Below are 14,166 nucleotides of genomic sequence, written 5' to 3'. Positions count from 1 at the left end.
TAAATAATTATCTATTAATTAACATTAATATTACTAAAATAATTGATAATATGTCTGACCAAATTGAAGCAATATCACTGATTTTCAAAATGATTTTAATTATATTGTTTATTAAATATTTATGTAAATTATAGTTTAAGATTATCATCAAGTAATTGGCTTAACTTTTTCACAGTTAATTAAAAGATGATTTAACAAGGATAATTTTTTTTTATCATCTTTTTGTACATTTAGTGGTTAATTATAAATAAACTGTATCTGATTTTTCCTTCCGACGCTTCATTCTTCACTTATTTTCAATTGTATTAAATTATTTATGGATGATGATATTAGCATAATAATTTATTTGCTCTCGGAATATTTTTGATAAAAGAAAATTATTCAATAGTTGCTGATAAATAGAAGCTAAATTCAACGATGCAGTTAAAACTGTATGCAACTAGTAAACAGTAACCAAATATTTATTCTGCCATCAGCATTCCGTCATTTGTTAGCTAAATCTAAACTTATACTAAATCTTGGTAACTATAAATAAACTTGTTCTAGTACAGTCATTCTAAAAATAAATAAATCACTAAATAAAACTTTTGTTAAGCACAAAACAATATCGTAGTTTCTACATTCAGCTGACGTGTATATGCAGTACTGTTTTTCTATGTATGTAATAGAAGTATAAAAACACGTGCATTGTTTTTTGAACACACAGAAAAATGTATGAAAATATATTATTCATTCTTTATAAATGATTAATGGGACTTGTTTTTTTTTTGTGGTCGTTTGAAAAAATAATTTAACAATTTATATTCACCATCAACGACTTGCTAGTGTAGTATTTTCCGTTATTACATTTTTATCGCATGAAAGTTTTAATTACACTTTAATTGAATCCTTGAAAATAGTGACGTTAATCTAAAAGAATTTATCCACAAGTATAGACTGGAGCAGTTGAGAGTGAAATTTACATCATGATTAATTTGTTGTAATTTTTAAATAATTTATCATGAAAGTTATGTTGAACACAAAAAAAATACTTCTTGAATAATTACTTATCTTAGAATAAATTGTACTTAATAATATACTGTAATATTAAGTCTAAAATGATAATTAAGTGAGTTAGATAAATTTAGACACGTTTATTATCATATAATAGATAAGTGTGCATATGACTATTATAGATAGTTAATGTTTTTTTATTGTTGACAATAAATTTCGCTATAACAAAACTTTTTATATGTCATCGTTAATTTTATCAACGAATATATTATACTCATAAACGTCAGACTTACGAGCACAACGAAACGACCAAGAAGCGTTGCTCCTCGGTCAATGCAATTACAGTCAGTGCTTCTCCCACATCGCCTTCGATCGATAATTCATTACTGCCCTGATTCTGAAAGCCCTTAATGTGAGCAACGTCAAGTTTAATTATAAACTTTGTTATCGTTACGCGGATATTAAATTCTATAGCAAACAAAAACTTACTTTACCAACTAAAATAAATATTAAATTTCAAATCAACTATTTTACTCTATTATTCTCCATTCATATTCATTATATTTCTAAAGCAATCACAAACTTTTATAATAACAGAAGAAAAGTATTTTCATTCATCATCTTAATCGAAATAAGTTGGTGGTATTATAATGAAAAATATTCGATTTATTATTCTGCTCTTTCACTATTCAATATGTGTGTTACGTTGAGTTACAAATGACACAATAGAGTGAGCAGTAATGTGGGAAAAAGAGCCATTTCACGCAACATGCCTGCGGGTATTGTGTGTGGTGATGATAGCAGCTAGACGAGTAGAATGAAAGTGATAGTTAAATGAGTCAAGTACAAGCTGAACATGCAAATGAAAAGTATAAAAAAAAAAGCATACGCATTGCCATGTTGACTTTGTACTTGGCGCCGATGGTATTCAATAGCTCGAGGGAGGTCATAACTGGCGTGATAATCAGACTCGTACGTGTGAAGCAATAGACATGAATCGATGCTCAGCACGTGCTCACTGAACACGTGGGTTTCATTCATGAAGTCCACGAGTATGCACCACCAAGGAGCGACACCGGAGGCTGTGTAATGCGGTGGTTGTTGACGACGTGCTGGTGTTGGAGAAGCGGTTCCGACAGTGTTGAAGAGAGAGGTTGGTTAGACGTCACTTGAGCTAGTAGTAGTGGTCGTAGAGGTGGCTTACAGACAGGAAGCCAACCCGCTTGAGTGAAGATGTAGTGTGGCGTGGTGGGTTTATACTATGCGGTGGGCTTTTGCCCCAAGCCAGAGACAGGAGTAAGCGAGAGCAAAAGCTAACCGACGGGTCAGGCGTGATATCTGAATTCTCTCTCCGTCTTTCTTCATCTCTCTCATTCCTTTCTATCTGAGTTACGCTTGCTTTTCTCATCCTTATCTCTCTTACACATTTAGTCACCGACTTCACTAGGCTCGTGCTCGAGTGCTCCATTTACTCTTACTTTCCGTCCTGGATTCATGACCCTCTGCTTCAAGCATCGATATCACTACCAAGTCCCTAGGATCTGCGTACTTTAACGCTTGTCCTTTGACCCTCAACTGCTTGTCACAAGTCACGTGACACAAACAAACTTGCTCTACAGATCCATTCATCCTTTTCCACCATGTGGATCAAATACTACTGGTAAGTGCAGACATGATCTTGGTCAATCATTTGTTCAAATTCCTCACCTACAATCTCTACATTTTATTCCTTCTTTTTATAGAGCTACTTTTTCTTCTATCTTTCATCCAATAATTATTTGCTTTTTATTCTTAAATAATATTTATAATCCTGACTAATATTTCCAGACTTCTTTTGGAGTAATTATTTAAAGAGCCTTCGATAAGGAAAATTAGTCAAACTACATAGATTCATTTATAATGAAGTTAAATAAAACTTACTATAAAGTCGACAAAAATTTAATACTATTGTCTCAAGTCTTTTATGAAATAGCGACAATATTGTTTCACTCTCTTTGTATTAATGTGAATGAAATGTAAAACTCAAGTCGTTAATGGTTTTATTCTAAACCTCTTAAACAAGAAAAGTATACGAAAATGGATTAATTATTGCCTTTTTAGTCTCTTCCATCCATACTTTCTTATTTTTTATCTTTTCAACTAATTTAATCTTTATATTTCAGTCACATCAAATTTTAAAACTCAACATAATTATTGAGTTTTGTTGAACGTCACATAAAAGTTTGACTGCTGAATTAAGCTTGATTGAACTGTCCCTCGACTCTCTCGATAATTTCATTACACGTTTCTTTTTCACTAAAATTTCAATATGACAGTTGCGAGAGAGACTGGGAGCTTAAATTAACAGTACAAGGGCAAGTATAAACACTCTCTCATTTACCAATAGGATTAGAATTTTTTATAAATACAATGAGATTGACGTTACTTGATTTTACTAATGATCAATATTATACATATGCATTTAGTGCTACTTTATTTTTATTGAATAAAGTAGAAAAAAATATTGATGATGTGAATATTGATTTTCCACTTGCTTCTAAATTATTCTCGATTTAATTTATGTATTACAATGGAGATTCAGTTGACTCTTGATGAACATTGAATAATTTTGAATAATTTTTTTTTTGTTAATAAAAATTGTTTTACACAAAATAACATTCACTTAGAAAATACTAAAAAAAAATCTCTACGAAACAGTATCGTATAATTAAATGCAAACAAAAAAAATTTATTTTCATTCGGGGATTTTTTTTTATCAGTGCTGATAATAAAGGAGAATAATTAAAAACTGTAAAAAACTTTTTTGTGCTGACATTAAATAATAATATTATTCGTAGCTGTAGAAAAAATATCGATTAAAATTCAGCAAAGAATCTAAAAATATTATTTAATGACATAAAACATTTAAATAAAGCGAAAGATAAGTTGAATAATTTTGGGAGTATAGAAGAAGAGAGAGAGAGAAAATACAGTAGATTATTGGTTTGTATTTAAGCTACATCCGATTATTTAAAAGCCGTTAGATTTTTCCACCTCTAAAATAGTAAGTAAAGTGTTAGTAAAGCCCAGACAGATCGGTCTTTAAAATTCACATCTACGTGTTTGCAAACTATCGAAGGATGTCGTTGTGTTTCCACAGCAAGCTATAGGCCGTATGTAAATATTCCTAGGTACCAGATTTGCGCTAGAAATATACGAACTTCCGAGTCTCGTCGCGCGCATCCCCCACGGGAATCAATATTCGCGAGTTCTCCTCATGTTCCCCACTACCCCGAACGAGAGGCCGCGAGATGCAGGGAGTCAAGGGTGTGAGTACACTCCCTCTGCTGCCTGATAAACGTGATTTAAAGGAAGAGAGAAATTTCTCCCAACTTCTCCACCCCCAGTTTTCTCCTATACCCTCTCTTCCTCTTACCCCCACGTCCCTCATCTCTACACCAACTCTACTATACAACTACAAAACATTCAATTTCAACGTCAAGTTAAAATAAAATGGATTTTATAGTCAACGTACAGTCACCTGAAAAGCCTTGTTCCCTCTATTTTATTCCGTTACTCTTCTGTTATTCGACCAATAGCAAAATACAAAACTTCCTACTACAACCGTTTACTTTTTCGATTTTTCACTCTATTTTGTACATTATTTGCTTAGTCTTTGCACTAAAAATTACATTTGAACTATTTTTACATTTTATAAACATCCAATATTCACTAATATTCTATTAGTTATTTTCATTTATTTCACATCTACATAAAACAGTTTATTGAAATTGAATAATATTCTTTACATTTACAGTAAGTAAGTAAGTATAAGTATGCGTGGGAGGGTAAGTACTCTTACTTGCTCTAATACCTGTATAAAATGTATTTGGCTGGAAAAATAAGTATATACTCAACCACTAACTTTAGGTATTTAATTAACCATTTTTATGTTGTATTTAATTAACAACTGTATAATGGAGGATTTAATATTTTCAGGAAATAATGAGTTTTAGAGAAAGAGAGATAAATTTATTTATAATAATTTAAGCATTCTTCGAGAGAAATTTTAATGAATCTACTTGTGTAAATAACAATATTTATTTAACAGTTTTATTTAACATAAAAAAGTTCAGATGCTCTAATTGTAAGAGAATAATTATTTTTTTTTAAAGAGACTATGAATATTACGTAAACTTAATTAATTTAATATTTATGATAAAATTATTAACAGTAGGATGTTATTAGTACATAGATAATTGATAATATTTAATAGGTATTTGATGGATACCAATGTATCCATAAAACAAAGAACTTGCAATGGAATCTTAATAAAATGATGAGTGAAACAGAGAACTTTGAACCATTTCAATCGCATTTTCAATTTCGTTTTTCTCTTTAACATGATCTCCTCTTTTCATATCTGCCCTTTGATCCGTTGAATACATTAACGGATGTTCTAGGAAAGGGGGCGCGAAAGATTTGGGGAAAAAGCCCGGAGATATTCTCAATAAGATTTGTATTTCACTTGTCATTATTTACATCTACATCAACCATTTCGTATTCCATAATATTAATATTTTATTCTTTTCTATAAACATAAATAAATATTCATTCAAATATTAACTATAAAATATTCAATTAAAATTCAGTAAATAATTAAATTTATTAATCCATTTTATAGGAGGTAATATTTTTTCCTGCTTTATTTGCATTTTCAGATAAATAGAAAAATATTCATTTGCTTTCTTTTGTCTGATAATATTCACTGTGTTTCGTCTGCTATGGTTTTATATACTGAATACTGTAAACTCTCTTTATATATTTCATTCTTTCATGCGAGATGAACTCCATACTTTATTAACAAAAGAGTGAGAAAGGTAGGCGTTGTGACAGAGAAAGAAACTATATATTTGCATTTAATCCATCCATTATGAATTAACTTTTTATTCGCTTAAAAAAAATTTATAATAATAAGTTAGACATAATTTCAATGAATATTAAATCAATAAAGACTAGAAAATATTCCATTTATTGATTTACTTGTTAATTACAGAATTATAAATTTAAAAAAGTCGCTTTTTGATATGAAAGTCAAAGGAAAATTTGAGGTGTAGTATAACGACAAAATTTACAATTAATTTTGGTGGATGCATATTGTGTGAATTCATCAAAGCTCGTTTCTTTCTTCCTGCTTTCATTCTGTTACAATTATTCTTGTCACATGAATATACATATAGAGTCCATATCTAGAACTTCTTCAATAGTTACACTAGCTTCCATTACTGAGAGCTTTGATCTTGCTTAAAAGGCTTACATCACGTCACTTTCGGACGGAGAATATTATGTGAGTGATACATACATTAGTAAGAAAGTAAGAAGGAAGTCGAGAATATGTTGAACAAACAAATATTTTAATCATTTCAATTATAGCTAACATTTTTATTTCAATTCTGAGATAAATTATTGATAAAAGTTTCAAGAGGAATATCTAACAATTAATAAACATTTTTAAAGATGAAATGATTGAGTTTTATAGGCCAATTATTATTATAGAAAATTTTTAATCTATGTATATATATATACAAGAACATCCTTTTAAGCATCATTTAAAAACATTGGTGGAAAAGTTTGCTATGATAGTCAAGCGTCCATTTTTAATAATAAAATTCTTGAGTTGAATAAGTTTTTAAATTATTCAAAAGTTGAAAAAGTTTTTATTTAAGTTCTACTGAAGATAAAAAACATTCGAAAGAACGAATAAATTTATTTTAAAAGTCTGAATAATCTAATATATACTTGAATAGGATACGATGAAAGTAAATGAAATTTGAATATTTATATTAATTTTAATAAATATTAAATCTTAATTTAAAATTTTTATTGATTTTTTTTTCATAATGGCTTATTTTTTTTTTATTAAAGGAAGGAAACTTCAGTTCAATCAGAAATGAAATATTGCATTATCATGTGACACTGTCATCATCTTCATTTGTGTACTGTGTCTGTCCACTGGATGGTTTGGAGATACTTCATCCCTTTTAATATGACCAACATCTGTGACAATGTCAACTATGAGCCATAAATTTACTCTGATAGACGTAACAAATGCCACACTTGATGAGTATTTAATTAAAATATTTCTAAAAAATTTGAATATAATTCAGAAACAATAGAAAAAAAAAACATTTTTATCAAATAAAATTCATCAGAAGCCGAATACAAGACTTTATTTTTCAAAAAAAAATTTAGCTGACTTGAAAGACGAATAAAGAGTTACATTATTTATTAATAAATCTAAAATTAAATTCAAAAGTTACTGGAGAAGATTTTTTAAAACATTTACTTTTTTCTTTTTCTGTCTACAACGTATATTATCTTTAAACTTTTTAAAGGTTGCAAAAAATACTAATCCTATTTGTATTTCGTACTATCTATCATAAGTAGAAATAAACTCCAATTTCAGTTATTTTAGTTCTTCTTTAGTTAGCATTTTCTCAGTAAGATATTGAAAAACAAAATGTGAAAATGGAATGTAATATACACATGTAATAGGTAATAATTTATCTCGTAAAGTATTCTGATGATATTACCAGATATATTTTCAAATCTAAATCATTCATGGCGTCTATATTTACTTTTAGTGGAGAAGCTGAAATAAATATCTGTTAAAAACTTAAATTATGGATCATATTTTTCACTGTTTCTATCTCAAATACTACCCATTTCTTTTTATTTATAAAGCTTTTATTTTTCTTTTTTTTTCTTTCTGCTTGTTTCATCAGATTTTATTACACACATTAATCGCAAAATTTCTGCTGAACTATTTACGATTACGTGCTAAGCTAAAGTGATGAAAAAACAATTTGTTTCTGAGCTCGTTTCAAGCGGATTACTTCCAGTATTGAATATTTCAGGTATCAGTATTACAGCAAATAATAAGGGTCTATATGAGATCCTTTTTTTACACTTGAAGAAAATCCCACTATAAAAATGTTGGTTTATCTAAAATAACAATCAACTCTTATCATGTATACATTTTATTTATGATGACAATGTTAAAATTATTTTCTTTATATTTACGAGGGTCATATGATTTTCACCCTTCTCTCATGGGACATAAAACAACTAAGAAACGTTTTATATCCTATCAACCCGACAGGAATAACGAAATAGCCTATATAAACTCATATAATGACAGTTTGAGAATGTGCACATTAAATCTACTTTTTTTAATAATTGATTTTAAGGTTTGTTTTTTCAAATAAAAATTAAAGTTATAATGATATCTAAACCTTCTACATATTTGCATAACTTTTATGTCAAAAATTTTCTTCCTTTATCCCAATATATTTCCATAGCATATTTTTAAAATCTGTCATACGTACTTATATCTAAAACTCCACATTTTATTCCTATTTTTATTTCCCACGTATTAAGTGTTATTGCTTGACAATTGATTTATTCCTTTTTCAAACTATCATAAATATTATATTTTTACTGTCCTACCCCCTTAGAATCTTCTTTATTGATTATTAAAAATTTTGCTACAATTTTGGCCAAAACAAATTGCGATTGAATATTCTTTCGGCATTGGAACATATGAAATCTCTGAATCGGAGTGACAATCAATAGCAAATAAATGAGAAAATCAGAACTTTATTGCTGTTTATTGTTAGGAATAATTTGAGAAAAATGTCTAAAAAAAAGTGGAATATTCACTGGAATTGTTCCTGTAGAGAAATTGGAATGTCTTATTTTATTGAACTTTTAATAACATAGCAATATAATGGGTTGGCATTAAAAATTTTTTACATTACGATCTTGTCAAAAGAATTTATCTTCAGGTTAAGTATAATTTCGAATAATTGTCTCATAAATAAAGCAATATAAAGTTGCCCCTAATAACAAAAGTATCTAGGAAATGAGTTAAAGTATAAAGAAAAACGTTTGTTGCGAGATAGTAAAGGAAGAATATGAGAGGAAACGAGAATTTTTTCTCCAAAATAGAGAGAGAATCGCAACTGAAATATGAATAATGCATTTTTCAACAGTGACACTCAACTTCCTCCAAGCACCCTCATCCTTTCTCCACGTGTACTTTTGACTTTAGATTTCACTGCATAGAAAAACTTTTTTTCAAGCTCCATTTTACTTCATTTTCTTTTTTCTGTAGCCATTCCTCTGAGAATTTTGATATGAATATAAAAGTTTATTCTTGTTATAAAAGTAAAAAATAATTTTTTTTTTTTTTTTTCATAAATATCATTAAAGTGAAAATGCAAAATTCTCGCAAATTGTATTTTCTTCAGACTCAATTTCTGTTCAGAAAATTGGAAATATAATTTTATCTTTTTTGAAATGAATTATTCCGATAGAAATGAAAGAGTACGTAAAATTTAAATCAATAAAAGTTTTTGAATTACGATAGTACCAAAGTTGAATAAATGTAGTTTATTGTTTGAAAAAAGTTGTTTATTATTATTGTTGTTATCACCATTGTTTCAATAGAATAAACTTTATTCAGTATAATATTTTATGTAAAAAAAAAAATTAATAAATTACAAATAACTTCTGAATAATAAATATTCCAATTATTTATTCAACAATAAAGTAAAGTAATATTCCGTTTTAAATAATCAATAATGCTCATTAACAAGTTATCTCATAAACTTCAGCAAGGAAATTTCAGAAAGACTTGATCAAAGTGAAGTAAAGGTAATTTAAATTGAAGTATACCACTCTAGCCTACTTTTATTACAAATTACTTTACTTTGTTATTAACTCAATCTTGCTTTATTTAATTTATTTAATAATCGTTTTTTTTGTTAAGTACCACAAGTAAAATAACTTTAAAAATTATTCTACGTTTAATAAAAAATTATTGCAAAAGAAATATAAGTCTTGGAACTTGTAAAATTTGTTGATGTAAAAGCTTTAATATTTAAAATTGACAACAATACATCAAATCACCAACGTTCTCCCCAGTTGTGTATTATAAATTTCTTATTCAAACAAAACAATCTTTAGTTATCAGCCTCATAACTTGTTTTACTTTTTTCTTGGACGAATTATTTGTTTTCGTTCGTCAATCGAGTTTCATTGAAACATCGTATGTACTTGTATACAAAACATTCATAATTGAACTATTCCACCCCACACGAGGAAGAATATTCTGTTGCAGCAACAGATCGAAGGTCTGCTGGTGCAACAATCGTTATTTTTATTATGGTGACTACAAAAAAATTTTGTAGATTTTCTGATCTGTACATTTCAATTGAATAATAATTGAATATAAAAATCAAAACTTGTTTTTTCTTTTTCACATTGTTTTTCTATGTTTTAACGAAACAGGCAATATTACATTCATTGATTATACCCTGACTAATTGCAAAAAATAATTTTTATAATTATCTTTTCAAAGTATAAATAATGAAAGATTATAATTAACATACTGGTAATTATAATTATTTTAATGAGCAGAGTAATTTATTATAATGTTAAAATAGCTAAGTTAAAGAGCTTTGCGCGTTTACTTTCGTCCACCCTTGACTTGATTCACACACACACAAACACACACAGTAAATTTGTGACAGCATAAGCTGCTAGCAGCTTCTCTACGTTCTCCTGGGGTTAACCGACCTCTCCATTTCTCTCTCTGTTTCTAAGTAGGTCTGGTTCAAGGTTTCTGATGTTGCGGTCAAACATTCCACTTTGGCGTCCAAAGTTAAAGAGAATCATCTCAAATAGTTTGTTTTATTATCGTAATTAGAGAATTACCTAAATTTCAACTACCCCTTATTTCATTTTTTTCCTATAAAATACCGCTCTAGTTATTTTTTTAATGATGCTCCAAAGTAAGACTCATAAATCCTTAATGTCAATACTTAAAAAATTTAGACTCCATAAATGTTGTCCATTTAGCAGAAAAAAAATTAATCACTACAAGTGATGATTTTTTTTTTTGGTAAAAACAATCATTAAAAATAAAAATGCTTAATATTTAGTCCAGACAGAAAAATAGACATAAAAAGAGTTTGAATTAAATGAATAAAATATAAAAAATAGCAGTTGATAATTTTATTATTAAATAATGAATTCATTAAGGTACGGAAACTAGAATTTTCCATAGAATTGATCCCGCAAGGGAACTCGAAGAATGCCATTGCCTTATTACTCTATTTTATAATGGAGAAAATTTCTATCATATTATTTAGCAAGAAAACAATTGTTAAAAAATTCTATAAAAGATGTCAATGTAATAAGTATCTAATAACACAATATTATTAATGCAACGCATAAAGGTATGAAGACTAGGTTATAGTGCAATATAGTCAAATGAAGCGTATGGTTTAATTAACCGTCTTTAATACTACAAACAGGAATTATATAGAGGTACGAAGATATTTGGCTCGCACCATTGAACGACAAAGCTTAAGCGGTGTTAAGTAACGTGCCATTTTCAGACGAGTGAGCAACTAGAAAAAAAGAAGTAGTCTAGATGTTATCACAAATTGTAGAAGTAGAAAAATATAACAATTAATTGAAGTAGAAATTAAACTGTAAATATATTTCTACTCAAAAATAGTGATTGCATAAATCATCAATTCAGTTACTTTTTCATTATTTCGTTGTTTCTAATTTTTCATTCTCCACAAACATGAGGTTAAGTTATTCTAATTTAAATAAATATTTTTATTAAAGCATATAATAAATAAATAAACTTATTCAGACCTAGTCTTGAAGCTCCAAACGATATAATTGATGAAATGATTGGTACAGGACGTTGGCAATATATACTAACCTTTTTGCTGAGCTTTACCATTTTGATTTACATGCTAAATGCTGAAACAGAAACAATCATACGACCAGACGGTTGGTGGTGTAGAAAACCCGATTTTCTCCATAATTGGACAAACATTCAGTGGATCACCTACAGCCACCGTATAGACGATGTGAGAGATGCAGCATCATTATCTCAGTATTCAAGTAAAATATCGATTCAAGCTAAAAAGAAGTGTTTTGTATTGTGATCAGTGTACGGGAATTTGCACTCACAGAAAGTGGCATCAACAGCTGTTTGATGATAGTTACTTTCAAGGTTGTACGGTCTATAATATCGATTACAGTCAACTAGCCAATATCAGTTGGGGGGAAAGACCTTCAATAACAACAACAGAGACTGCTCCATGTTTATACGGTATTCATTATTCCTTTGAAGGTCAAAATGTGGCAAAAAAGGTGAGTTAAATACTTTTGTGCAGCATCAATAAAAAATGACTGGACCAAGTAAATCAATAGTTGGATGCTGTCCAGAAATCTAACGAATTGTTGATATTTTGAACAGCTTTTCTACTTCAGATTTTTTTTTTTAATGATAAAAGAAATAAATATAGATTTATCTGATGATGATTCTTTGTAGTTTGATATAGGTTGCACTGATGGAAAGCTTTTCCCAAGTACATGGCAGTCTTTAAGTATCATTGGAAGAGTAGTAGGGTACTTGGTGATGGGGACATTAAGTGACTGGATAGGTCGGAAAACTATTCTCTTTATTTCCTGCATTTGTTTGCCCATCACAGCCATTCTTATTGTTGTATCTAACAGTTATATATTATTCATCATTTCCAATCTCATAAACAGTTTTTTCAATGGTGGATTAGCAGTTCTTTTTATTTTAATTATGGAAATTAGTGGTAATATTCATAGATCTGGATTTCTAGCAGTTGGTTGTTGCTGTTTTGCCTTAGGAATTGGTAAAATTTTTCTTGCAATAATGTTATCAATCAACTATTCTTTTTATTTTCCAGGACTGACACCAATGATCAATCATATTATCAAATCTTATGACATAACAGTTTTAATTATTAATTTATTCTTCTTAATAATTCTTTTATTCTATCGTATCTTACCTGAATCACCAGCTTGGCTTTTTGTTACTCATAAGATCAATGACATTCAAGATATTCTAGAAAAAGCTGCCAAGATTAATAAGTCTTATCTTAATCCTTATTTAAAGCTAATTTACGCTGATAACAATGACAGAAATAATCAGCTTCCAAAAAAGAGAATTTTTATTTGGGACATCGTTTTCAAGCCAGAACTATCATATGAAATTATTGGAATTACTTATCTAACCGCTTTATATGGTCTTATATTTGGGTCATCATATTATTCAATCTTGGAAGCATTGTCCAAGTCTTATCTAGCAAACAGTTTCATCGCACTTGCTATTCTAATTGGAATGTTATGTGGACAAATTTGTTTATTTCTAATGGGTCATAAAAAAATACTTCAAATTTCTATTTACTTAGTATTCTTAAGCTCTGTCTTACTGGGCATTGATCTCCACGAAATGGAGCCATTAAATACTGGACCAACTATAACATTACTTCTTGCAAATATTTCACTTGTCAGTTTGAGCTATGGGGTTCTACTCAACTACAATGTAAGAACTATTCCAACATTATTGCGTGGAACTTTTTCTGGAATTTGGAGAGCAGTTTGGGCAATATTTGTCTGGCTTGGAAATCATAATCACATCAAGTTTCCAACTCCGACAATCCCTCTTATCCTAACATGTTTAGTTGCTGGACTATTTTGCCTTAACTTTAAAGATGTACATGGAAGAGAGCTACCTGATACGATTCTGGATGCTGTCAATTTTAAAGTGTAATTAGACATCAACTATTTTATTTTAATAATCAAATAATATTAAAACTGACCATCACATTTGGACTTTAGAGAAGTATTCTGAAATTTTCTAATTTATAGTTAAGTATCAGTAGTATAATTATCAATTTGAACTGAATTATATGTATAATAACAGATATGAGTATATTTGATTCGATAATATCTTATCCGATCAAATTCGATTGGTAATAATTTGTGTATATTCAGATATTATTAGATTGATTTATACATCATTTGTAATTCAAGATTATATTCGATTATGATATAATTAAATTAACCGAATCGAATTCTGAGTTGACATGTAATAAATCTTCAAAATGTAATTAAATTTAACACAAATTAGTAAGTGATTGTCCAAGTGAGCAAATGTCTAAAATAATTACATCAAAATAAAGTCTATATAAATTGACTCGTAAATAATTTTCTACATAAATAAAATAACTCCATTTTTATTTATATACTTTTCTATTGATTCTTATGAAATTTAAAATTTATTGAACA

General features: G+C 28.6%; 1 protein-coding gene across 1 annotated transcript; it reads left to right on the top strand.

Annotated features, from left to right (window-relative positions):
• The first annotated feature begins 11,934 nt into the window (after positions 1-11,934).
• On the top strand, positions 11,935-13,648 carry LOC118067899 (solute carrier family 22 member 4-like). The gene is made up of 3 exons (XM_035084906.1): positions 11,935-12,213; positions 12,395-12,728; positions 12,783-13,648. Exons 1-3 carry the CDS (start codon positions 11,935-11,937, stop codon positions 13,646-13,648), a joined length of 1,479 nt encoding a protein of 492 aa, XP_034940797.1.
• Positions 13,649-14,166: the final 518 nt, after the last annotated feature.

The sequence above is a fragment of the Chelonus insularis genome, unplaced genomic scaffold (assembly GCF_013357705.1).
Source record: "Chelonus insularis isolate UGA/USDA-ARS -01 unplaced genomic scaffold, ASM1335770v1 contig_398_pilon, whole genome shotgun sequence".
NCBI lineage: Eukaryota > Metazoa > Arthropoda > Insecta > Hymenoptera > Braconidae > Chelonus > Chelonus insularis.
Note: the sequence above shows the minus strand (reverse complement) of the source record. Positions and strands in the feature narration are given on the sequence as shown.